Source organism: Nyctereutes procyonoides, unplaced genomic scaffold (genome assembly GCF_905146905.1).
Source record: "Nyctereutes procyonoides isolate TBG_1078 unplaced genomic scaffold, NYPRO_anot_genome, whole genome shotgun sequence".
NCBI classification, from domain to species: Eukaryota; Metazoa; Chordata; class Mammalia; order Carnivora; family Canidae; genus Nyctereutes; species Nyctereutes procyonoides.
Genome location: NW_026575121.1, coordinates 29,246,987 through 29,271,626, shown reverse-complemented (window position 1 = coordinate 29,271,626; position 24,640 = coordinate 29,246,987). Strand labels below are relative to the sequence as shown.

Sequence of the window (24,640 nt, the reverse complement as noted above, 5' to 3'; positions counted from 1 at the left end):
TGTGTCATTTATCTCTTCTCGCAGGAACATAAGCTCCATGACTATGGAACTTGTTGACAGTGTTCATTATTGTAACTCCTACACTTAGAACAGTGTCTAGCTCATTACAAGTAGATGTTCCACAAATGCTGTTTAAGGGAATATGTCAAAATATGTGATATAATGTATATTTTTATACTATGCAGATGGAAACTGTACCTGTGCTCAATACAAAATCTCCCATGAAATTTAGAAGAGAATAAGAAACCTATTGCTAGTCCTCACACAAGGTAAGTCTTTCACAAGAAAGAAAGGGGAGAAAGAATTACAGCTTTAATGTGGGGCAAAAAAAAAAAAAAAATACACAGATTAAGTCAAAGTTTAATTCACATAAAGTTTAATCAGTCAAGTTAATGAAAATATCAAAATTTTTGAGTTAGTGTATGGCAGCAGAAATGTAATTTTTGTTGCAAATAATACAGTATTTGGTGTTTCCATTTACTGACAAGCTATGCTGCAGATAGAGCAATTGCATTGAACCTCAATTCATCAGGGTCACGTTCCATAAACTTCTTGCAAACTTCTATGGCATCCTATGGGGAAAAAAATGTGTGTAATTTTTTAGTTTATAAACATGTGTTTTCCTTTCAAATGATAAATAAATGTTTCATATTTTCCTAATTCATACTAATTTTATATTGCAGACTTCTTTTTCCAAATGCAAAATAATTTAAAGCACACCAGAAGAGTGAATGGTTGGTAGCCTGATTTGCTTAGTACAAAACTATAAAATATAGTAAGTGTTCTTTCTTAAAATACTTTAAAGAAACTTTTAACTTGAAAATTACTATTTCATTGAGCCACACAATTTGTTCATAAATTAAAAAATCTCTAAAATCAGGATCAAGATACAAATGATAGTATCTTGGATTCAGCGAAATATGGGATATGATGTGCAACTCTTTCGATACTATTGTCTTTTTCAAATTTGATACTTGTTCACACAAAGAGTTCTGAAAAATCTCTTCATTTGTTGTAGATCTTTAACACTAACTCAGAATTTTCTTTTTGGATTTTCTCAAGAGGGCAAGAACATGGAAACATCCAAATTCAGAGAAAATGTTATTCAGGTGATCTTTAGAGATACTTTAAAGATAACAAGAACATTAATAACACTTAAAGTAGGCCAATAAGTTTTGTTATTACCTCTAATAAAGTTTCATCACTAGTTTCCCCATGGTTAATTGGAAATGGTTTCCGTCCATCTGTGGAAAATGAACAAACAGTTGAATGTTTAGCTGCTTATATAAGATAATGTCCTTCCAACTTCCATTTTCATCTTCCTACAGTGAAGCAAATGTTAAAAGATACTGAAAGTAATATATTCTAAAGCAAGTATCTTATTATGTTATTCTAATGTTATTAGAATCTTGCTTCCAGGGGATCCCTGGGTGGCTCAGCGTTTCAGCACCGGACTTTGGCCCAGGGCGTGATCCTGGAGTTCCGGGATCGAGTCCCGCATCAGGCTCCCTGCATGGAACCTGCTTCTCCCTCTGCCTGTGTCTCTGCCTCTCTCTCTCTCATGAATAAATAAAAATTAAAAAAAGAAAAAAAGAATCTTGCTTACATGTTTGAAAAGCCTAAATCATCTTCCTAAACAGAATTTATAAGAAATAAACATTGGCTTCAATTTCCTTTAAAAAATGCAAAATTTATAAGTTAATTTTTAAAAAGCTACCACCCTAATTTCTACCCTCAGGAAAGGGTAGAAAAATGAAAAATTATTAGAGTAGAAAATGAAAAATTTATTTCAAATCAGATCCTAAGACTGATATGCTTATGCCAATGAAAGGGAGCCAACACAAGATTTATATATTACTGCTACTAATTGTGTACCACCAAGGCAGTAGTATAGAGCAATAATCTAAATAACCTAGGGTTATTTCACTGACCACCAAAGTTAATTAAACACAATTATAAACATCTTGAATAAACTACTACTTTATAAATGCTATGAAAAATGAAAAAGTCTATTATTATATAAATTCATCCTAACTCAAAGTTAACTGAAACTCTATATCCAAATCTAAACCTCATATGTCTTTTAAGTGGCACTTTGAGTTCAATCCATAAAACACAATCCCTTCTGTAATTTCATGGCTTCCAAATGTAATAAAAATGTTTGAATCCACAAACATACACAGCGTTAGAGCTGAACTGATAGATACCACTTTGAAAGAAAAATATAAAGGAAGATTAACCAAACAAACCAGAAGGCAAAATGAGACAATTATTAAAACTAAAGAAATAAGAGTTTTTTTAAATGTACATTAGTTATGGCTCAGCTGAGAATGTTTCTGTGGTCATAAAAATATGAACAACTACAACAGAACCGGGAGAATAGGAGAAAGGAAATAATCTATTCTGTGACTGGGAGGGTGGGTAAGGAACAAGGGTGATACAAGGAAGCAAAATCTTATCTTCCTTGTGGGAAGTGAAGAAATAATACTGAGGCCACTGCCCCCTCCAGCTGGGAGGGAATAAGTGGTACCGGATGAGGCTTTCCACTGCAAACAACTAAAAAACTGGACAAAATAGCTGAAACAGTTGTTCTTAGACATGAGGAAGTAGGTAGCTTGTATGTAAGCCCAACAGTAATAGCAGCTTTCTGCTAGCTCACGAATGGGAAACCCAAGCAGAGCACAACAGTCTTAATGAGGAGACTGAGGAGAAAGAGAGCAAGGTTTGGAAATTTGCACAGTATTAGAATGAAGGTAGCTCCCCACTTTGTAGATCTGTTGCCCTTGGTCTGGGCTGGGCCAGGCCAGGATTAGTGTGCCAGGGGGCTCAGGGAGCATTGTGTCTGGATCTGAGTTTTAGGGTGAGTGGCTAAGAGCTTCTTTATATACAAGAAGAATGGGTAAACCAAGAAATACATGAAAGGTAATGGAGAACACTAGAATAAACTGTACACTACTAGATCAGACTTAGAAGTATTAATGTAAATTAATGCTTTTTAATATATAAACCAATGTAATTATGGGTACATCTATACTTATATTCACATACATGTATGTGAGTGTATTTTTCTAATACATACAAATATTTCCTACTTTTGTCCTCTGAGAGGACCTAGATAATGATATCTTAGTAACAATGAGCACACCTACCACCCAGACATTGGTTCTAAATATCATTTTCCACTAAAAGGAACCAGGGCTCTATGTGGAAGCAACTGAATACATGGCTGGATCACAGAAAATCAAAGATGCGCCTAGAACATCTTATTCTACCTGAACATCTTATTCAAGAAAGTGCTTGAAGAAAGAGAGAAACGTATCAAATGGCAAAGGGACAGCTTGAAGGGGTGCCCTTCAAGGCCAAGTCTGGGAAAATTTAAGCATCAAAATAAATGATGATAATGGACTTTATGTAACCTTTTGAGTAAAATATGAATCCATGAGTCCATTCTGACATGAATGAATGAGGGAAAAAGGAAAGCTTCTAATGTTGGAGGAATTTTTTTAAAAACACCATTTGGCACCATCATAGTGATAATCAATTAAAAATCATCAATGGATGCTAAATCTGATAAAGGCTTAATGAGAAACTGTGTATTTACATAGGTTCGAAGTATCCCCTGATAAAATATTTATTCATTAACTATCAATAACCGTAACATATTGACATACTAATAAGTTTAACAAACTTAACTTTATAATGGAGAAATGGAGATAACCACCTAAACCAAATGATAAAGGTCATCAGCAGCAGCAAAAGGACAAATCAACATCATGAGCCTCCTGAATGACGCACTGAGAACGCAACACCACTTTTGTGGTGTATGTGTCAAATGGATAGATAAGGAGGAAATATCAAACAACCCAAATAATCTCAAATAACTGCCCTGTAGGTTTAAAAATAAATGTCAAAGACACGAGAGGAAAGAAAAGATTGAGGAACCATTCCAGATTAAGGGAGACAAACGTGACATCTAAATACAACATACAACCCTGGACTGGATTCTGAACCTAGAGAGGATACTGTAAAAAATCAGAACAATTTGAACAGAGTGTGTGAATTCAATTATAATATAGGTTGATATTAATTTCCTGATTTTGTTAGTCATACTACAGTTATATAAGAGAGTATCCACCTGTTTTGAAGAAATACATACAGAAATATTAATAATAGGGCATCATGTCTGCAACTTATCTTTTAAGTGGTTCAGACATATTAATTGAATCTGGGGAATCTGAATAAAGGGTTTATGGGAACTCTCATACAATTTCTGGAATTTTTATAAAAATTTAAAATTATTTCAAAATAATTTTTTTTTACTGTTTCAGAGTATTCCTGTTGCTCCAAGTAGACAATAAATTGTTAGTTATCAGTATACCAATCTGATGATTCAATCAATTCTGAATTCACTTCCAAATCCCATTGTTCCAATTTATCCATAAAGAGTAATTCTATCTATTTAAAAATATGTACTTCTCCTCCCCTACATATGCTATTAACAACATGAAGCCTTAAGGAAAAGGAAGGAGTGATAACAAAAAGATGAATAACTCAATTCCTTTCATCAGTTAACCTTACAATTGAGTATGGAATAAATATATTAAAAATAACCACTATCCTTTCTTGAATAACTGTCCTGTAGTAATTAATTTGCACACATCTAGAATCATAGTCTTATTTTTAAAAATAAGGTTACTTCAAAATGATTTTTTTCTTAAAAATCATATGCTGTTCTCTTAATCACTGTTTTCTATTCACTAACTCAGTAGTCTCCTTGCTCAACATTCCTTTAGAATTTATTAGGAACCCACATCAGGGTTACTGCCAATTTCCTTTGGAGTGAATCAGCAACTGCCCATTTTCATTTGTCTTGTACTTATCCCTGTTCTCTATACTATCTAAAAGATTACTGCTATTCTTTACAACTCTGAAATTCTTTAAATTCATTTTAAGAATGTAATCCCCAAAAGGCTCTAATTCTCTATCAGCCATGATCATTCTTCTTGCTAAAGAATGCCTAACCAACAAGACCTCGGTAGTTCTTTCTTTCCTAACGTTCAAACCAATTTTAAAATCCTTTTGTACTGATCTTGGAATGCAGAAGAAAAACATTCTTCATATGTAGCGTACCCTTGTAATACATCTTTCCTTCTAATTGTCCTCTCTAGACTCTGAGCTCAGAGAGCTAGCTAACCAGAGTTTTTTAGTCAACTCCTTCCCATTGAGATGATCAGAGATTTCTTTTTTTTTTTTCTAAATATCTTTTAGATGTTATTGTTTGTTCTACTGATAAGTCTGTCATTCGGAAAGTCATCACCACTGTCATAGTTTCTGGTTATGGATCATATTTATCATTTTTCTGGCCTTTCCTAAGTGTACTTTCTTTAGGTCAATGAAATGTGTCTGGCAAGTCTCCGCACTCTCTTTATTTCCATTCCCACTAGTTATTCTTTATAATTCAAAATTCAGAGTAGAAACTCAGCTTCCAGCAATCAATCAGATGTAGGAAATCCCTAATCACTATTACATCTTATCTCTAGATACAGACATTGTAGACTGAATTAGCAAAGCTGGTCTTCCATGCCGCCCTACAGGGGTATCATCTACTCCCATCACAATGTGTTCTTTTCATTTCAGTTTGAATCCAACTCAAATGTCTCTATTATTGTACACAGCCTTCAGGATCTTAGGTTTCTTTTTTTTTTTTTTCCTTTGGGGGTTTTAGGTTTCTACAAAATTATGCTTTTTCCTTTCCTTGTACCCTTGAATACAACTCTTTCTTTTTAATCAAGTGTATTACTTTGTTGTTATATTCCACACATAAAATCTATCTACATTTATGGACCTCATTTATAGTAACAGGAGTTCTTTCAGAACTTTGTGCTTTTAAATAAGCTGAGGAAAATGAAAGTGGCAAGTTAATACAGACAGCAAGTAAGAAGAAAGAGAACTAAAAATCATGGTACCTAGAAATTGAAAAGGACTTCTCTTTTTTATTTGGCTTTTTAAAAAAAATTTTAAACTTAATTTTTACTTTTCTTTATTTTTTTTTTAAGAAGGCTCCACACCCAGCATGGATCCAGCCCAATGTAGGGCTTGAATATCAATATCTGACCTGAGACCAAGAATCAGACACTTAACTGACTGAGCCACCCAGTTGCCCCTTATTTGGCTTTTTTTAACCTTTGTCCTCATGGAAAACGACAAGAAGGATTCATAATAAGTAGTATATACCAGCCATTAAAGAACCTTAAGAAGTTTGTTATGTCTGAAAGGATCAATTAAAATTATGATGATCTCCTCCAACATTCCCCAAAATAGTCCATTTACAGTTAAAATTCTAAAAAATAAGTACAGGTATAGGCCAAAATGCCAAATAATTAATCATGGCTACTCTGACATATGCCTTAGGGAACTACTGCCAGAAAACACACACTCCTATAAAGTTAAAAAAATCAGAGGCAACACAAAGAGATAGTACAAAAACCTAAAAAGTAGTGATACTCATTACTGATTACAAAAGTTAGTCATTATGAATATTACAGCATATTTTAAAAGTTGTTTCAGGATCAAGATAGTTCATCCAGATGTTGATGATTACTAAATAATTTAGTAAGGAATGCTGAACTGATTTATAGGAGTTTCCTATTATTTTTACTTCCCTGCTTTGCTTGAAATACAAAGCTAGTATGTACACTTTCTTGAATTTTAAGTTGCTTAAAATTCAAAAAACATTTATTTTTTCTAGTAAAAAATCTTAAAGGAAAACTTTCATTATGCCGACTTGATATTATAGGACAATTAATATTAAACACAATAAATGTCAACAGACCTGTTAATCATAAATAGACTCTCCCATTTATCATTTCCCTCCCCAGAGTAAATTTAAATAGCTCTTACCTAATTCATAGAGATGCCCATCTACATGAACTAATGCAATAAAATGAAGATCTACTTTTTCATCTATACTTGGTGCCTGAAATAGGAGGGAAAAATACATATTATGCATGTTAGTAGTCAAATCAATCAAGTACATGTAAACATATATAAATATGAAATGATGTGAGAAAATGTATAATTCAAGATTTATTAATCTTTGATATGGTGGATAAAGAATGAACATGACCACATTTATGACAATGTCCTCACCCATCAACCAAGAAAACATCGACTTAAAGCACATCTTTCTTAATCTCAACTGATCTAAAAACCTTAAATATTATTCAACCTTGAAAACCCTGGTGACTAGCACAACACCTGGTACCTAGTAATACACAATGCATACTTGCTGAATGAAATGAATGCATGAGCTGATTTGTCTAATTTTTGAAATTTGAAATAAGAAAGTTAAAAAAATAGGATAAACAGTTAAAATTCTTTTCAAGCTAAATTTTAATAAGAAAGTAAATTCTTTCCTTAATGATTTGAACTTGATAATCTCATTTTTTGAACAATGTAGTATAGTCTTAGAACAAAGTAAGTCTCACTATTCATCAAGATTCAAAGTTTAAAAATGAATAAATGCAGGAAAATAGCCCAAAAGAGTACAGGGTGGGGGGCAAGAGATAAAAGTAAATCAAAGTACAATTAACTGTAACCTATGATTTTTCATCTGCTTTTTTAGTGAACTATTTGAAATGAAAATTACACCTAGTTTTTTGGGTTTTTTTTGGTTTTCTAAATTCGATTTGCAATAAGCAATATCTGCTACATTTCTTAGAAATGTAAATAAGTTACCCAAAATCATACATGATTAAATGGCACTATGATATGCAGTAAGCTGCACAGTTAACACTAATGTGTGTTAGCTGTATATCAAATCTTAAATGGTTTGAATAAGATACAATCACTTAAATGCATGAACAAATTTTAGAAGCAAATGCTTTAAAGAGGCATAAGTCAAATTACATCACATATTAACATCCTATATAACACAATGGTATCTGAAATGTAAATTTATACTTTTTTCATCTTCAGATAATTTTGTATTTTTAAGTAGTATTTTTAGTTTTAAGAAGTTTTTATTTTATTTTTTTAAATTTTTATTTATTTTTGATAGTCACACAGAGAGAAAGAGAGAGAGGCAGAGACATAGGCAGAGGGAGAAGCAGGCCCCATGCACCAGGAGCCCGACGTGGGAAGCCCGACGTGGGATTCGATCCCGGGTCTCCAGGATTGTGCCCTGGGCCAAAGGCAGGCGCCAAACCGCTGTGCCACCCACGGATACCAGTTTTAAGAAGTTTTTAGATGCAAAAATTGAAAGTGACAGAATAAACGTTACTATTTTGGTTTTACTGGATGTTTCTAAAAAATTTAGATAGAGTGACTCATCTAATCTCCCATTATTCTTCAGATAGTACTTCTCTTCAATTATTAATGGGAGAATCTCAACATTAATGTGGCAAACTAGTTCTTCCTGGCTTCAGTTTAGAATGAAAGAATTCTACTGTTGGTAGGAGTCAATATTATCTACTTTTATTGCTACTCCAGTAGTAGACTCCTCTCCAGCACAGCCCCATCTGCAGTAGACCCTAGCAGAACACTAGGTTCTGAAGTAGTCTATTAGCTCTTTGGACAGTTTTGCTGGAGTTAACCTTCATACTGAGAGTAATATATGGCCCCCAGTATTTTTCCCTTTTCTTAGAAAAAAGTCTAATCCCTCTTGAACATGATATGTCTTCAAATGTTTAAAGATAGTGGTAATGAGTTCCCTTACTTTCCTGCTCAGAGAATCAAAAAATACTAGTGAACACTCAATTTAATATTCTTGTTTTGCTAATGACCAGAAAAGGATCCAATTTTTCAAGGCTAAACCTAGGCAATTCTACAAACTTAAATTCAATTCTACAATAAGAAATACTAGAAATGGGGATGCCTGGGTGGCTCAGCGGTTAAGCATCTGCCTTCAACCCGGGGCGTGATCCTGGAGTCCTCGGATCGAGTCCCACATCAGGCTCCCTGTGTGGAGCCTGCTTCTCTGTCTGCCTACGTCTCTGCCTCTCTCTCTCTCGGTCTTTCATGAATAAATAAATAAAATCTTTAAAAAAAAAAAAGAAATACTAGAAATGATTTTTTATCCAACTAGAAAAGAGGTTTTTTGTTTGTTTGTTTGTTTTATTCATTTTAAGACAATTCTCCAATAGGTTAACAAGTATGTTAAATTTTGGAGCTACTGCATTTTCAAAAATTATACACTTGTTTTAACACCATCTCTTCTTAAGAATAATACATCTTATAGCTTCTATTCTTCATATTTTGTCAGTAAATAAAACCATGCTAGAGATGAAAGTAGTACAATTGGAGTCAGAGACCTGAATATATACCCAATCCCTGTGTGCACTGGGTTTCTTATCTGTTTTAAAGTTTAAATGGAATACATGAAAGTACTTTGTAAATTGTTAAGTGCCATAAAAGAATTATGTAATATTTCAATATTAATACTAACTACATTATCACAAATATAAGAAATCACTAATGCTAGTGACTCATAATTGTGAGTCATTATACCTTTTATCCAAAAGTGCATATGAAAAATATAAAACTAAAGAGGGCATGAAAAGCCTTCAAACTATTATAAAAGGTAAGTTAAGCTCAAAACTTCTAAGCCTTCCACAAAACCTCAGTACCTATTGGGAGCCTTTCCTTTTCCCTTGGGTCAACTTCATCAGTCTGAGGGTCTGAAATTTGCAGTTATCCAACTGCTTAAAAACTGTTCCACTAAGAACAAGAACAATAAAAAAAGGCAAAGTCTTCAATTTCAAAAAAATGACTAAGAAGGTAGAAACCAGAAGCTATAGACTGGATCATGTCACCTACGTTTAGTTTTATATATTATTTTTTACAAAGTTCCCTAATTTATAATACAACACTTATTATTATCTCAATTAAAAATAATATAACAATCAATTAGAAATTAAATACTAAATATAAAATTCAAATTGTTGAAAATATAGTTTAATTTATACTTGTTTGGCACTTAATATATACCAGGTACTGGCACTATTCTAAGTGCCTTAAATGTACTGACCAATTAATCATCATATAAACTCTATGAAATAGATAATATACTCATTTATTCTCAAGAAAACTGTTCAAGAGCTAGTGAGGGAATCTGGTTTCAAACTCAGGCTGGATAGTTCAAGAATCCATGCTATGATATGAAAATAGTTATGAAGCTACAAAACAACAAAATTAATATGGAGAGCAAAGATCAAAAGTATGTAAAATCATATAAAACTGGAAACACCAATTTATGATTTATTCATTTATATTTAGAATATTTTAAAAGTACAAAGCAATCGGTCATGTTTAGAATCAATTGTGCCCGAGTTAGAATTTACAAAATTAGGGTTTTACTCTAATCATCTATAATTCACCTTGTATCTCCTACTATGCCAGTATATGGCACAGTAGGGAAGCAACAAATATTAAATAGATAAATGAATAAAAATGGCACATGCGTGTTGTGATCAAATGAAGAAAATAAAATAGACACCAGTTTACTGATTGATATTCAGTATAAATGAAAGTCTATTTGATGACCATACTGATATTTGGTGGAAACATATTTAAGGAAAAGTGTAAAGACTACTTCACAGTTTGAGTATAGCTCTGAAAGAGTAAATAAGGGGAAGGAAGGAATGTTTGACACCAACTTCTAGTTTTTTAAGCATTAAATGTATGAGGAGTCAGACTTCCTCTGGCTTCAAAAGTTATGATGATTTCCAGAAGCATCAAGTTTCTTTTAAATGGATGGCATACACCAAATCTTTCAGATAGCATTTCTAGGTTAGCTCTGCTAAACCAGTCATTGACGTTAACAGTCTAAAACATCAAAAAGAGGGCAGCCCGGGGGGCTCAGCGATTTAGTGCCTCCTTCTGCCCAGGGCGTGATCCTGGACACCCGTGATGGAGTCCCACGTCGGGCTCCCTGCATGGAGCCTGCTTCTCACTCTGCCTGTTGTCTCTGCATCTCTCTCTCTCTCTCTCTCTCTCTCTCATGAATAAATAAATTTATAAATCTTAAAAAAAATTAAAACATCAAAAAGAAAAGAGCTGGAGTTGCCTAACCCTACAGTTTATTTCAATCATGAAAATTATTAGAATTTCATCATCTGTCTCAACATTTAAGATAATTAGCAAGATTATAAGAACAAATGTACTTTTTAATAGTTTGCTAATATCACCAATCTAAGAAGGAGAAATCATAAAATTTGTGGGAAGCAATTCACGAGAAAATCTTCACCTCCTACTTAGAAAAGATCTTTAGAAACTGAATAGGCAGGGAAGATTGGATCAAGATTAAACCAAGTACCTGAGACGCCTCAGGGAATAAAATAGCTTAGATGAAACACCCTACACCATGAAGGATTAGGTTAAGGATAGAGTAAGTAAAGTGACCCCAGAGCATGACAAGAGACTACAGTCATGTTCAGAAACATGAAAAAAAATAAAAAAAAGAGATGGCAAAGAACTCAGAAGGTACACAGCACTTGTTGACCTGGGTCAACTAAATGAAATCAGAGAGATGAAGGTTAAGAGAATACATATTCACTTTAACAATGGACAGGAACTTAAACATCATCATGAATGTCGATCCGTACCCATCAAAAGGCAGGCATCCTTATGCTGGCAGGATATGGAGTGGGAAAATGAATGTTCACGGAGGCACTGGTGAAAGTCAAGCTAGACCGCAAAGCATGGAGGTATGCTTGCAATCTAATTGGGGGAGAAAAAGCTAATGGCTGAGTGAACCAAGAGAAAAGCACTTTGAAGACGGAAGAAGTGTAAGGAAAAAAAATGGACTATCCTTGTCACTGGAAGAAGAGATGGAAGATTGACTACACTTACAACAGAATGGAGACCCATAGATGGTAGGCGCAAGAAGGGTCGCCAGCGACGAAGACGGAGAGATGGACTGGTAGCCTTTGCAGGGCCTACATGGTTACGTTTGACCCAGGGCAGGGATGCATGGTGACACAATGATGAGGCCTTCGTTCTGCAGTGGCTAGAATGAGGCTGTGATGAGGATGGCGAGGAGGACTACATAATTAAAAAAGAGAACATTTTACTTAGACCACGTTACTGGGCGATCATTTATTCTTAAAAGCAACGTATGGTCATACCTGTATTTATATGGTCTAGTACCTTAATCAACAATAATCTAGAAAAGGATTGTATATGAATGTTGCTTAAAACTGGATAATATGGAAATACATAACTAAGGTATAGGGTTATATACCATAGCTTCAGTAAGTACACATCTAAAATATTCACCTATCCTCATTTGTGTAGCACAGACTCAGAATTATTGAAAAGCCACTAAAATGGAATTATTACATCAACTTGTTTAAAAAACAGGAACACACAGAACACACATGTAACACATACAAAACACAAAGAATAATGTTTAGAAGAAAACAATATGGTAATAGGCACTGGTGAAAAGAATTCTTTAGTTGGAATAAGCTCTAGGGGGGAGAGGGGGAAAAAAAGTTAAATATAAAGAATAAAGTAAACCCCTCTGAAGCTGGTGACTTGCATAAACTATCCTCTTACTTAGGCTAACAAGTTAAATGGAAACTATCATAGCCTATTAGCCATCTTCTACTAATCAATAGTATTTGTTAAATTATTTCTTTTGTCCCGGTTACGCTTTTAAGCACTTTACATTATCAATTTATTTCATCTCCCCGTAACCCATGAGATAGGTACCACATTCCCACTTTACAAAGGAGGAATCAGGGGATCCCTAGGTCGCTCAGCGGTTTAGCGCCTGCCTTCAGCCCAGGGCATGATCCTGGAGTCCCGGGATCAAGTCCCACATCAGGCTCCCTGCATGGAGCCTGCTTCTCCCTCTGCCTGTGTCTCTGCCTCTCTCTCTTTCTCTCTCTCATGAACAAATAAAAATCTTTTTTAAAAAAATGAGGAATCAGAACACACAGAAGTTAATTAATATAACCCAGGCCCATACTAACAAGTGGCAGGGATGAGATTCAAATACAGGAAATCTGGTTCTAGAATCCATTATGTAGAATCACCTTGATGTACAACCTCATTTTCCAAGAGAAAGATTTTACCACTAATTAGTTAGGCCAGATTCTAATGATGAGAGCTATAATCCTCTTAAAATTAGGTATTTTGAGAATCAAGCTTTCAAACATAATTACACCACAAAGGCTGAATCTGGCCCAAAAGTTTTCCACAACATGCACATGCGTACAAACACTAACTTATTTTTTTAAATTTATGTATTTATTCATGAGAGACACAGAGAGAGAGAGAGGGGGGTGGGGTGGGGGGCAGAGACATAGCAGGTTCCCTGCAGGGAGCCCAGTGCAGGACTTGATCCTGGATCCTGGGATCACGCCCTGAGCAGAAGGCAGACGCTCAACCGCTGAGCCACCCAGGTGTCCCCAAAATCTAACTTATTAATGGTAATCCAAATGATTATTTTATGACTGCTACCTCTAATAAATATTACCAGCACATGAAGTAAAAAAATTTATTTTAAGGCAGTATGAAAAATTTATAATTGTTTATAACCACAGTGAGAATCAACATTAAGAGTAGTGATATGAGTCTTTAGGAAGTGATAATGATCACTATCCATGACCTATTCTCTTTAAGAAAATGAAGGGTTTTTCCCTGAATGATTTCTAGGATTCTTTCAACCCTGAAAATTCTGATTCTTCTTAGTACTTTCAATCTCTGTGAACAATACACCAACCTAAAATAAAGCCTGTGATGAGGGTTTAAAAAACATGTTTGTGAACACTTCAGTGGCTCTTAATAAGAACTAATCAGAAATACATAAATAAATCCTCTTGGCTCTATACTAAACGGTCTGCTCTCACAGACACAGTTTAATCAGAAGTTTGTCATATTCAATCTGATTACAGCTAAATAGGAAAAAGAAAAGGGAGGAAAGAAAATGGGGAAAAGAAAGATGGGTGAAGAGGGAAAAGAAATGGAGGAAAGAAAGAGGAGAGATGACTAAATGAGCAGTGGAACAAAACAACAATCTTCTAAGAATCTGGGAGGGAGAGATTACTAAACTAGAAGTAAAACTGAAGGGTGTACACCGAAAGGATGTGTAAGGTTTGGAGAGGTGAAGAAATGGGAAAGAGATTCCTGGCAAAGAATTCAGTGTCAGAAAAAGAACAGAAATAGGGACAAGTAAGACATGTTCACAGGACTAGACCATTGGGTCTGGAATTTGATTTTACACTTTCAATCGAAAAAGTTGGCCTGTTACTTTTTCATAGGTGCTGGAAGAAGACTTCAGACTCCTGAGTCAGAGAAAAAAGGCTTGACTTCTAGTACAGCCAGGAGCGAGATCATCTATTGGTTTGTACGCATTCACATGAGGGCAACACAAAAGGCCTAGATGGATGGTCGCACACAAGGTGAGCTGTCTTACAGGACTGGAACAGAGTTTGGGGAGACATGTTTTATAGCAAGAAGCAAGCAAACATACTCTAACCTATAGGCAGACCTTACCTAATCCCTCACAGTTGCCTACTGTGAGTAAAGCAGTTTCCAACTTCAAGTGTAATGGCCCTCTTCTTTTGACATTTTTGAAAAACCTTTTAAGAACTTTTAAAAAAAATTCAAATTTATAAAGTTACAAAAACAAAAACAGCACAGGAAACACTGAAATCTTTGCCTACGACATCCTATCCACCCCCCATTTGCTTTATCCTCTGCATTTATGCTATGTAATTTTTTTCCTGAACCATTTGAGGGTTTAGGGTAGGTTACATACATCACAGTCCTTTACCCTTAAATACTCCAGTATTTCCTATGACTAAGAGAATTCTCTTACATAACAGCAGTGTAGTTGTCACCTTCATAAATTTACATTGTGTCTTTTCTAGTCTGCATTTAATTTGTTAGTTATCTGTTAATTTCCTTTAGAGCATTTTCCCTCATGATCTAATCTAGGAACCAGGTACACTGAATTTACTTGTCATGTATTTTTAGTATCCTTTAATCTAGAACATTTCCAACAGTCTTCATCTTTTATGACATTAACATTACAGATACAGTCTCCATCCCCCATTTTTAAATAAACAACTTTCAGCATAAAAAAAATCATGCTCATTATAAATACAGTTTATTTCTTCCCTTCTAACTCATATGCCCTTTCTTTCTTGTTCTTGCATCACTCCCAGGACCTTTAGTACAATAATGAATTTCACTGATTTCTGCTTTTATTTTTTAAAAGATTTTATTTATTTATTCATGAGAGACAGAGAGAGAGAGAGAGAGAGAGAGAGAGAGAGAGAGAGAGAGGCAGAGACACAGGCAGTGGGAGAAGCAGGCTCCATGCAGGGAGCCCAACATGGGACTCGATCCCGGGTCTCCAGGACCATGCCCTGGACCGAAGGCAGGCGCTAAACCACTGAGCCATCCAGGGACCCCTCTGCTTTTATTTTTATTCTTTCTTCTGTTTGACTTGGGTTTAATATGGTCTTCTTTTACTACCTTAAGGTAAAAATTTAGATCATTGACTTGAAGCCTCTTTTCTACTATAAGCATTTAATACTATCAATTTCTCTTGAATCCTTGCTTTTTCTACTATAAGCATTCAGTGATATAGATTTTTCTGTAACTCCTGTTTTTTCTCTTCTATAAGCATTTATGATAGAGATTTCTAATTCTTGGTTTAACTGAAACCTGTATATTTTGACTTTTTAAAAATTTTGATTCAGGGGCACCTGGGTGGCTCAGTTGGTTAAGTATCTGACTTTGGCTCGAGTTATGGTCCTGGGGTCGAGCCCCACATCGGGCTCCCTGCTCAACAGGGAACCCACTTCTCCCTCTCCTCCCCTACTCATGTTCTCATGTGCTCTGCCTCTCTCAAATAAATAAAAAATCTTAAGATAATTTTATTCAATTTAAAATGTTTTCTAATTTCTTTTGTGTCTTCCTCTTTGATCCATGAACTATTTAATTATTTATTTATTTTTAAAGATTTTATTTATTCATAGAGACAAAGAGAGAGAGAGGCAGAAATGCAGGCAGAGGGAGAAGTAGGCTCCACGCAGGGAGCCCAACATGGGACTCGATCCTGGGTCTCCAGGATCACACCCCGGGGTGCAGGCGGTGCCTAACCGCTGCATCACCAGGACTGCCCTCCATGAACTATTTAAATGTATAGTGTTTCATTTCTAAATAATTGGGAATTTTTCAGATTTTTTTGTTACTTATTTCTAATTTAATTCCATTATGGCCAAAACAAAACAAAACAAAAAAACAAAAACACAAAAAACCTTCTTTGTGTGATTTCAACTTTTAAGAAAAGTTTATTTCCTGATCCAGGATATGGCGTATTCTTGTGAACATCCCACGTGTACTTGAAAAGAATGTATCTTAAGCTGTTTTTGGATGGAATGTTCATAAATGTTAATAGGGCCAAGTTGTTTGATATTGTTGTTAAAGTCTTCTTTTAAGGTCTTACTAATCTTCCGGGTCTACTTGCTCTGATTGCTGAGAAGTGTTGAAATATCCAACTGTATTTGTGAATCTGTTTCTTCAGTTTTGTCAATGTTTGCCTCCTATATTTAGAGGCTCTATTTTTAGCTACATATACAAACTTTATGTTAAGTCTTTTTGGTGAACTGATCTCTTTATCCTTAGAATGTCCTTCTTTTTCACTGTTAATATTCCTGGTTCTGAAGTCTACTTTATCTAATTTCAATATAATTATTCCAGCTTTTGATTGGTGTTTGCATTGTGTATCTTATCCCATTACTTTAATTTTAATCTTTCCATGTCCTTATATTTAAAGTGACTTTCTGGGATCCCTGGGTGGCGCACTGTGTGCCTATCATAAATAAATAAAATAAAATAAAAATTTTAAAGTGACTTTCTTAAAGACACATAATTGTTTTGCTTTTTTACCAATGTTATCATCTTTCTTTCAATTTGTGTGTTTATATTCAGACCACTTATATTTTATTAATTTCAAGTAAGTATTGATACGGTTGAATTAAAATCTATTATCTTGCCAGCTCTCTCCTTTTCCATCTGTTCTTTGTTCCTTCTTTGCCTTTTTTTGGGTTATTTACACAATTCCATCTTATATATACTATTGTCTTATTGTTTATGTTTCTATCTTTTATAGTAATTATCCTTGGATTTAAAATATATATCTTTAGTCATGGTGTATCTTCAAAAAAAAAATTTCTGAGAGGCCTGTAATTCTTATCTTTGTTCCTCTGTATCTAATGTGCCTTTTTCTTCTGGCTGCCTTCAACATTTTCTACTTATCTCTCATTTTCAGCATTTTGAAATATTATGTATCTCTGTGTATATGTGTGCTTGGTTTGGGGAGGGTAGGGATATTTATCCTACCTAGTGTTCTTTGACATTCTTGAAGCTGTGGTTTGAAGTCTTTAATTACTCTTTGAAAAACAGCCATTAGATCTTGAAATATTTTTCCTGCCCATGTCCCCATCTCACCCTTATCTTTTTTTTTTTTTAAAGATTTATTTATTCATGAGAGACACAGACTGAGAGAGAGAGAGGCAGAGACACAGGCAGACGGAGAAACAGGCTCCCAGCAGGGAGCCTGATGCAGGACTCAATCCCAGATCCCAGGATCATGACCTGAGCCCAAGGCAGGCCCCCAACCACTGAGTGACCCAGGCATCCCACCTCTCTCTCTCTTCCTTCTGGTAATTCTTCGAGTAATTTCTAGTGATGTGTCTTCATACTTACTGATTCTCCCTTCAATTTTGTCAAGTCTATTGGTTGGTGAACCCATTAAAGGCATTCTTCATTCTAGTACCATATTTTTCATTACTAGTATTTCTATCTGATTCTTTAAGATTTTATTTATTTATTATTTATTCATCAGAGACAGACAGAGAGAGGCAGAGACACAGGCAGAGGGAGAAGCAGGCTCCATGCAGGGAGCCCAATGTAGGACCTGATCCCGGGACTCCAGGATCACACCCTGGGCCAAAGGCAGGCACCAAACCACTGAGCTACCCAGGGATTCCTCTATTTGATTCTTTCTTATAGTTTCCAACTCTCTGCTAATATTCCCTATTTGTTAGTACATGTCTACTTTGTTCACATGAGTCTTTAACATAGTAACATATTAATTATAGTTATTTTAAACTACTTCTGATAGGTCCAATATCTGGATCATATCTGACTCTAATTCTGTTGACTGCTTTGTCTAATAATAGTGTATTGTTATTTTTCTTGTTTCTTCTTTGTCTTGTAATTTTTGGTTAAAAGCTATATATCTTATATAAAAGCAGACTGAGATAAATACTACTTATGCCTGAGAATTGGCATGTCTCTTCTGCTAGACCTTAAGTGTGTGGAATTGAATAAATCTAGTTAGGAGTTGAGCTGTTTGTGTTTTATTTTGTTAGGAAAAATAACCTCAGCAACCTACCAGCTTAAAATTCATCTAGCATTACCTTGTGCTTAGGGTAGCAGTTGGGTTGTTGGATGCTTTCTTTTTCAATGTTCTTGTTCCACCCACAGCTTTAGGCTTTTTCTTAGAACCTGTGCTCAGAGTTCTCTCTCCTTGTACTTGACTTACTCTCACACTTTGACAGCTGTTTATTGGTGCTTGCTGGTCTTTAACGGTGGGAAGGTGGAGATATTATTTATTGTTCTGGTTTAGCCACTGCTTCTACCATCATAGGTAGGCTATTTACCCCTGGTATCAAGGATCAGGCTTTCCTCTTCCAGCGCTTTCTCTCATAGTTTTCTGCTCCTCCCCCAAAATGGTGGTTTTATTTATTTCCTTCCCCCAAAGAAGGTGTTTTGTCTTAGTATCTTTAGGTTTTGTTCTTTAGGGGAGAAGAACCAAGGCTTGGAGCCTTAGCCGAAGTAGAAACTGCTCCCTTCCTCAGGTTTGTACCTTTGGGCTCTTTCTAGCCTTTTCTCTAGTCTAACTCATAAGTAGCAGTGAGGTCTGTGGAGTGAATGGGCTTCCCTTTTGGGGCCCCTTACAGCAATTTTATAGTTTCGTACTAGCCTATACTTGGCCGTTAGCAATTTGTTAAAATATTTTAACATTTTTTTTTTTTTTTTTTTTTACAAAAAGGGATCATACTCTTCATGCTGCTTTTTTTTATATCTATATATTTTGGGCCTCTATCCATGCCATTAAGTATGTATCTATGTCATTTTTCATGGCAAGATATTATTTCTTAAATAGATGTACCATAACTAGAGATATTATTGTATATTTAGGTTATTTCTACTTTTCTACATTTATTTTTATTTTTTTAAGATTTTATTTATTTATTTATAGAGACAGAGAGAGAGAGAGAGAGAGAGAGAGAGAAAGAGAGAGAGAGGCAGAGACACAGGCAGAGGGAGAAGCAGGCTCCATGCCGGGAGCCTGACGTGGGACTCGATCCCGACTCTCCAGGATCACACCCCAGGCTGCAGGCGGCGATAAACTGCTGCGCCACGGGGGCTGCCCTACTTTCCTACATTTATAAACTATGCTATAGGGGTACACGGGTGGCTCAGTCAGTTGGGCATCTGCCTTCAGCTCAGGTCATGATCCCAGGGTCCTTGGATCAAGCCCTGAGTTGGGTCCCTGCTCAACGGGGAGTGTGTTTCTCCCTCTCGTTCCCCTTACTCATACTCTCTCTCTCGCTCAAATAAATAAAATATTAACAAAACAAATAAATAAACTATGCTGTAAATATGTTCCCGCAAGTACCCTTACATGTTCATCAGTGAATACTAATAATTGCTAACATTGTATGATTACTTTATGTACCAGAGGTTCTAAACTATAGATGCCATAGATCCTCACAATAATCCTGTAAGGTAAAAACTATGATCATTTCTATTTAAAGATGAATATATAATTTTTGTCCAAACTCTATCAGATTATCTATAGGTGACTTTAGCCCTCTTTTTACTCATGTCTTCCAATGTAAACTTATATGAGGGAAGAATGAAAAAATAAAGGATGGTAGGTTCAAAGCACACCCTGCTGAATGAGTTCCACACATTAAAGTTTGTTTCTGTATGTGTCTATCTGGCTAATGTTCTACAACATAAAAAATAGGAAGGTACATTACTATATTATGACTGTTTTACTTAATAACCATCTTATAAAGGTCTTAGGCAGGAAAACTTTACTCACTATTTTATAGCCCAAGTGCTATCTTATGTATTATTTTTAATAAATAAATGAACATTGAGATGTTAACATTAGAAGGAATAATTCTAATTGTTTAGTCATATTTATTTCAATCTAATGCTCAATGAACACAATATATACATATTTTCTCTACATGATTGCTAAAGATAATTTAATTCATAATTTAGGCATAACAGTACACATCATATATATTTTCAGTTTCAGTAAAAATTTATGTGATAATTCAGGAAAGGTTGCCAAGTAATATCATTTTAAGAGATGAAATGACTGGTATGAACTGCACTATTAAGGAATCTTAAAATTCCTAGGTTTTCTTCCTAGAATTATAAAGATTAAAGACACACACACCAACTTTTAAATGTTCATATCACCTGTCAGTGCAATTGCTTAAGAAACCAAGGCAGCCTTGCTTTCAATATATGGAAATTTAAATTGTAAACTGAATCTTGAGACTCAATATCCATTTTTTTAACATGGTCTTCCATACTAATTGGAAAAGATCAAATATTTACAGCTTATTCTTAAGTCTTTCAGAAGAGTCATAACAAAAAATTCACTTCCTCGGTTTTACAGTTCTTGTACAGGAATTCAAAATTGCTAAAAATTACATATTTCATTAAAATTATTAAGAACATCAACATTTGCCAGGATTTTAACATTGAAACTGCACCCCCTCTGCTGTGTGAGTAAAGCAACATAATGTGACTTCATATAGAACATTGACACATAATTTAAATCTCTTTGTTACATAATGTTTGAGGAAACCTACAATAGAGTTTTCAGAACTCTAGGCATTTTATTTTATTTTTTTTTAATTTATTTATTTATGATAGTCACAGAGAAAGAGAGAGAGGCAGAGATGTAGGCAGAGGGAGAAGCAGGCTCCATGCACCGGGAGCCCGACATGGGATTCAATCCCGGGTCTCCAGGATCGCGCCCTGAGCCAAAGGCAGGCGCCAAACCGCTGCGCCACCCAGGGATCCCACTCTAGGCATTTTAAAAGCAGAGTAAATGTTTTGCTTTTTAGAAAGAACTCTTAAGAATTTAATAAATTATTGTTGCATGAAAATGAGGTACAAACATTCATTTCAAGAGATTTTTAAGCATTATGATTCTGACTTAAATCCTGTGAGTTAAAAATAAAAGACCAAGTAAAATAAAATAAAATAAAATACATAGAGTGAGTTTATCATGACAGTGTTGGGGGTTTTTAATATTCAGAAACACAAGGACTTAATTGATTTGCCCAAAGCATTCAACTAGTGTCTGTCAAAGCCAGAGGCAGAATACGTGACTCTTGGCTCTAATTTCAGTATTTTTATTACATATAAAGCCACTTGCCCATTGACTGTCAACTAATTTAACTGATTCATAGAGGGAACTCTATTACCAGCTCTGTTTGCATTCTCCAAACACAATTCAAATATTTGTTTTCCAAAATTTGTAACTAGTGCAGAAAAAAAAAATCCAAAAGCAAAATACTCAGGTCCTACAAGGCCAATTACTTTTCCTTCACAGTTAATGTGCATGTCATTTTGTGTATGAGAAAATGAATCAACTACTCCTTAAACTGGTTAATGACAATACAAAAATTTAGAAATACCATGAAGGCAAAAAAGAAATGATCTAAACCTTTAATAAAAAGGTGGAGAGTATGTATTTATAAAAAGGAAAATTACCTTCTTTTACAGTTAATGTACATGTCTTTGTGTGTAGGAAAACTGAAGAGATTAATCTTTAAACTATTTAACATTAACCAAAGAATTAGAAATACTCTAAAGGCTAAAAAGTAATTATAGACATTTTTTAAAAGGGGGGAAAGGGTCTGCCTAAAAGAACTGGTCCACTAAGAAATCAAGTGTTTGGTAGGTTACTGTAAGTGCTCAAATATGAATTATTCTAAAATGCTAAAATAAACTAAGTAGATTTTGGCTTCCACCCAAAGCATTTTCTCATTTTAATGGGCATGCTGTTATTAAGAAAAATATCATTATAACCATGTAATCTTCTGAACATGAAGGGATCATTAGCTGGTAGATACTTAAAATAATTACTGTTTTCTGAAATATACACAATATGGTAATCAAAAGACTGGTTGGTTTACGAATAAGATTTTACGTTTAATCTAAGGAAAAACCTAAGAGCTAACTTAGATATAGGGGTAACAAAGAATAAAGTATTCAGCACAACTCTAAATGGCATTTGTAATGCATTACATATTTGCATTAAATTATTAGCTGTAGAAATAAGTCAATCAGAGAAAGACAATTATATGATTTCACTCATATGTGGAATTTAAGAAACAAAACAGAGGAGCATGGGGAAGGGAAGGAAAAATAAAACAAGATGAAATTAGAGAGGGAGACAAACCATAAGAGACTTAATCACAGGAAACAAACTGAGTCTTGCTGGAAGGGAGGTGGGTGGGGGCATGGGGTAATTGGGTGAGGAACATTAAGAAGGGCATGTGATATAATGAGCACTACATGTTATATAAGACTGATGAATCACTAAATTCTACCTCTGAAACTAATAATAAACTATATGTTAATTAATTGAAATTAAATTTAAAAATTATTAGCTGTGTTTAGCTTTGCTTTTAGGACAAAACTTTAAAATTAAAAATCCTCTTTCTTCTTTTTTGTGTTAGCAGTTTTACGTACACATTCTATTGCCTTTAGAGCATGGTCAGTACCCACTAGCTATGTGACCTTGAACAAGTTACTTCGTAGTTTTCCCATTTGTAAAATAAAATAACATACGGAGATCTTAAGGAGTTTACAGGACTAGAGTAGGGTACACCTGTCCCTTAGTATAATGCCTGCCATATAGGATGCATTCAGTAAATAGTAACCATCATTGAAATACGATGGCAAACATACTTTCAAAAGCAGTGAGAATTAAGAAGATGAGAATATTTGGAAGCTACTAAACACCTCAATTTCCATTGTATTCACCCATAAATGACACTAAAGAGTTAAAAAGAAAACTTCCTCAATTGACATTGTGGCACCCAAAATGATGCTGTTCCAAACATCCCTAGTTACCTCACATTGAGAATTTTTTGGCTCCAAAACCTACAATATTTGTGTATCTCTAGTAGAGAACAATGTGCATTGTCTTCACAATCTCCTCCTTTTTACAGGGTAGAAATGTGAATAAAATACTAAAAAAAAAAAAATGAAATTCAACTTAAAAAAATCACTTTAGCGTCTCATTGTATGGTCATTAGAAATCATGATTCCTTTTATTGACCTGCTGATAAAATACGTACTTTTTTTAAAAAAGATTTTATTTACAGGGATCCCTGGGTGGCGCAGTGGTTCGGCGCCTGCCTTTGGCCCAGGGCGCGATTCTGGAGACCCGGGATCGAATCCCACGTCGGGCTCCCAGTGCATGGAGCCAGCTTCTCCCTCTGCCTGTGTCTCTGCCTCTCTCTCTCTCTCTCTGTGTGACTATCATAAATAAATAAAAATTAAAAAAAAAAAAAGAAAAGATTTTATTTACGTATTTGACAAAGAGCACACGGAAAAGTGCCAGGCAAAGGGAGAGGGAGAAGGCTCCTCTTGGAGCAGGATCCTGGGGGATCATTACCCAAGCCTAAGGCAGACGCAAAACTGACTAAGCCACCTAGGCACCTTGGTAAAATACATATTTGATCACAATTAAATTTAACAGTTATTTCCTGGATGTATATGCCCTTTCAGATGTTAGAAATATCACGGAGTCTAAAAAACGGCACATGGACAAAAAAAAAAATTAGGGCTGCCAAATGCTATGAAAGGGACTAAAATATAAAGGTGTGTACATACATGTATGAGCACATGTGTGCACATTTGTGAGAACATGTATGCAAATATAAAACATGAAAATTTATAACTTGAAAAGTTTAAAATCAAAATTATAAAATAACTCTAAGTGGACTTCTGTATTTTTTCAGTAAATTTCAATACAATACATTGGATTACATTAAATATAAGGTCCAAATTTAAAATAGAAAAGTAAAACCAGATTGATCTAAAAGATGTAAATTTTCCTACAGTGTATCCATGTTTAGTTGGCAAAGAAGTAAAATTGAAACACAGGCTAGGTATCAAAATATACAAAATACTATTACATAGTTCATGGAAAATCTGTATGATGGCAAATTTATTCATTTTGCTTACCTAAGAAATCAATTTGCCCACAGGGTTAAGATATTCTTAAAAGACTTTTCCTCTATTGGTTTTAACAACTATGTTATCTCGCTTCAATTTACAATTCTCCATGTCAGAAATCTCTAACAGTATAATGACTTGTATCTGTACATGCTACATTAAATTCAAGCTTACCATTGTTAAGCTGGCCAAACTAATTTCCAGAAATGCTTTTTCTTTTTGCAACATGAGAACAGGTTGTTTTATTTATTAATTCATTTATTAAAATTCATTTATTAAAATGAAACACTCTTAAATCCTAGCATTATCCTCTGTTTTGGAAAGT

General features: G+C 34.7%; 1 protein-coding gene across 1 annotated transcript in view; it reads right to left on the bottom strand.

Annotated features, from left to right (window-relative positions):
- Positions 1-353: 353 nt before the first annotated feature.
- Positions 354-24,640, bottom strand: part of UCHL3 (ubiquitin C-terminal hydrolase L3) — a 108,939-nt gene continuing 84,652 nt past the window's right edge. Inside the window, exons 7-9 of the mRNA XM_055336020.1 lie at positions 6,901-6,976; positions 1,186-1,244; positions 354-572 (exon numbers count right to left, since the gene is read on the bottom strand). Of these exons, the coding sequence (XP_055191995.1) occupies positions 489-572; positions 1,186-1,244; positions 6,901-6,976 (219 nt within the window). The 3' untranslated portion in view covers positions 354-488. The remainder of the gene's footprint in view (positions 573-1,185; positions 1,245-6,900; positions 6,977-24,640) is intronic.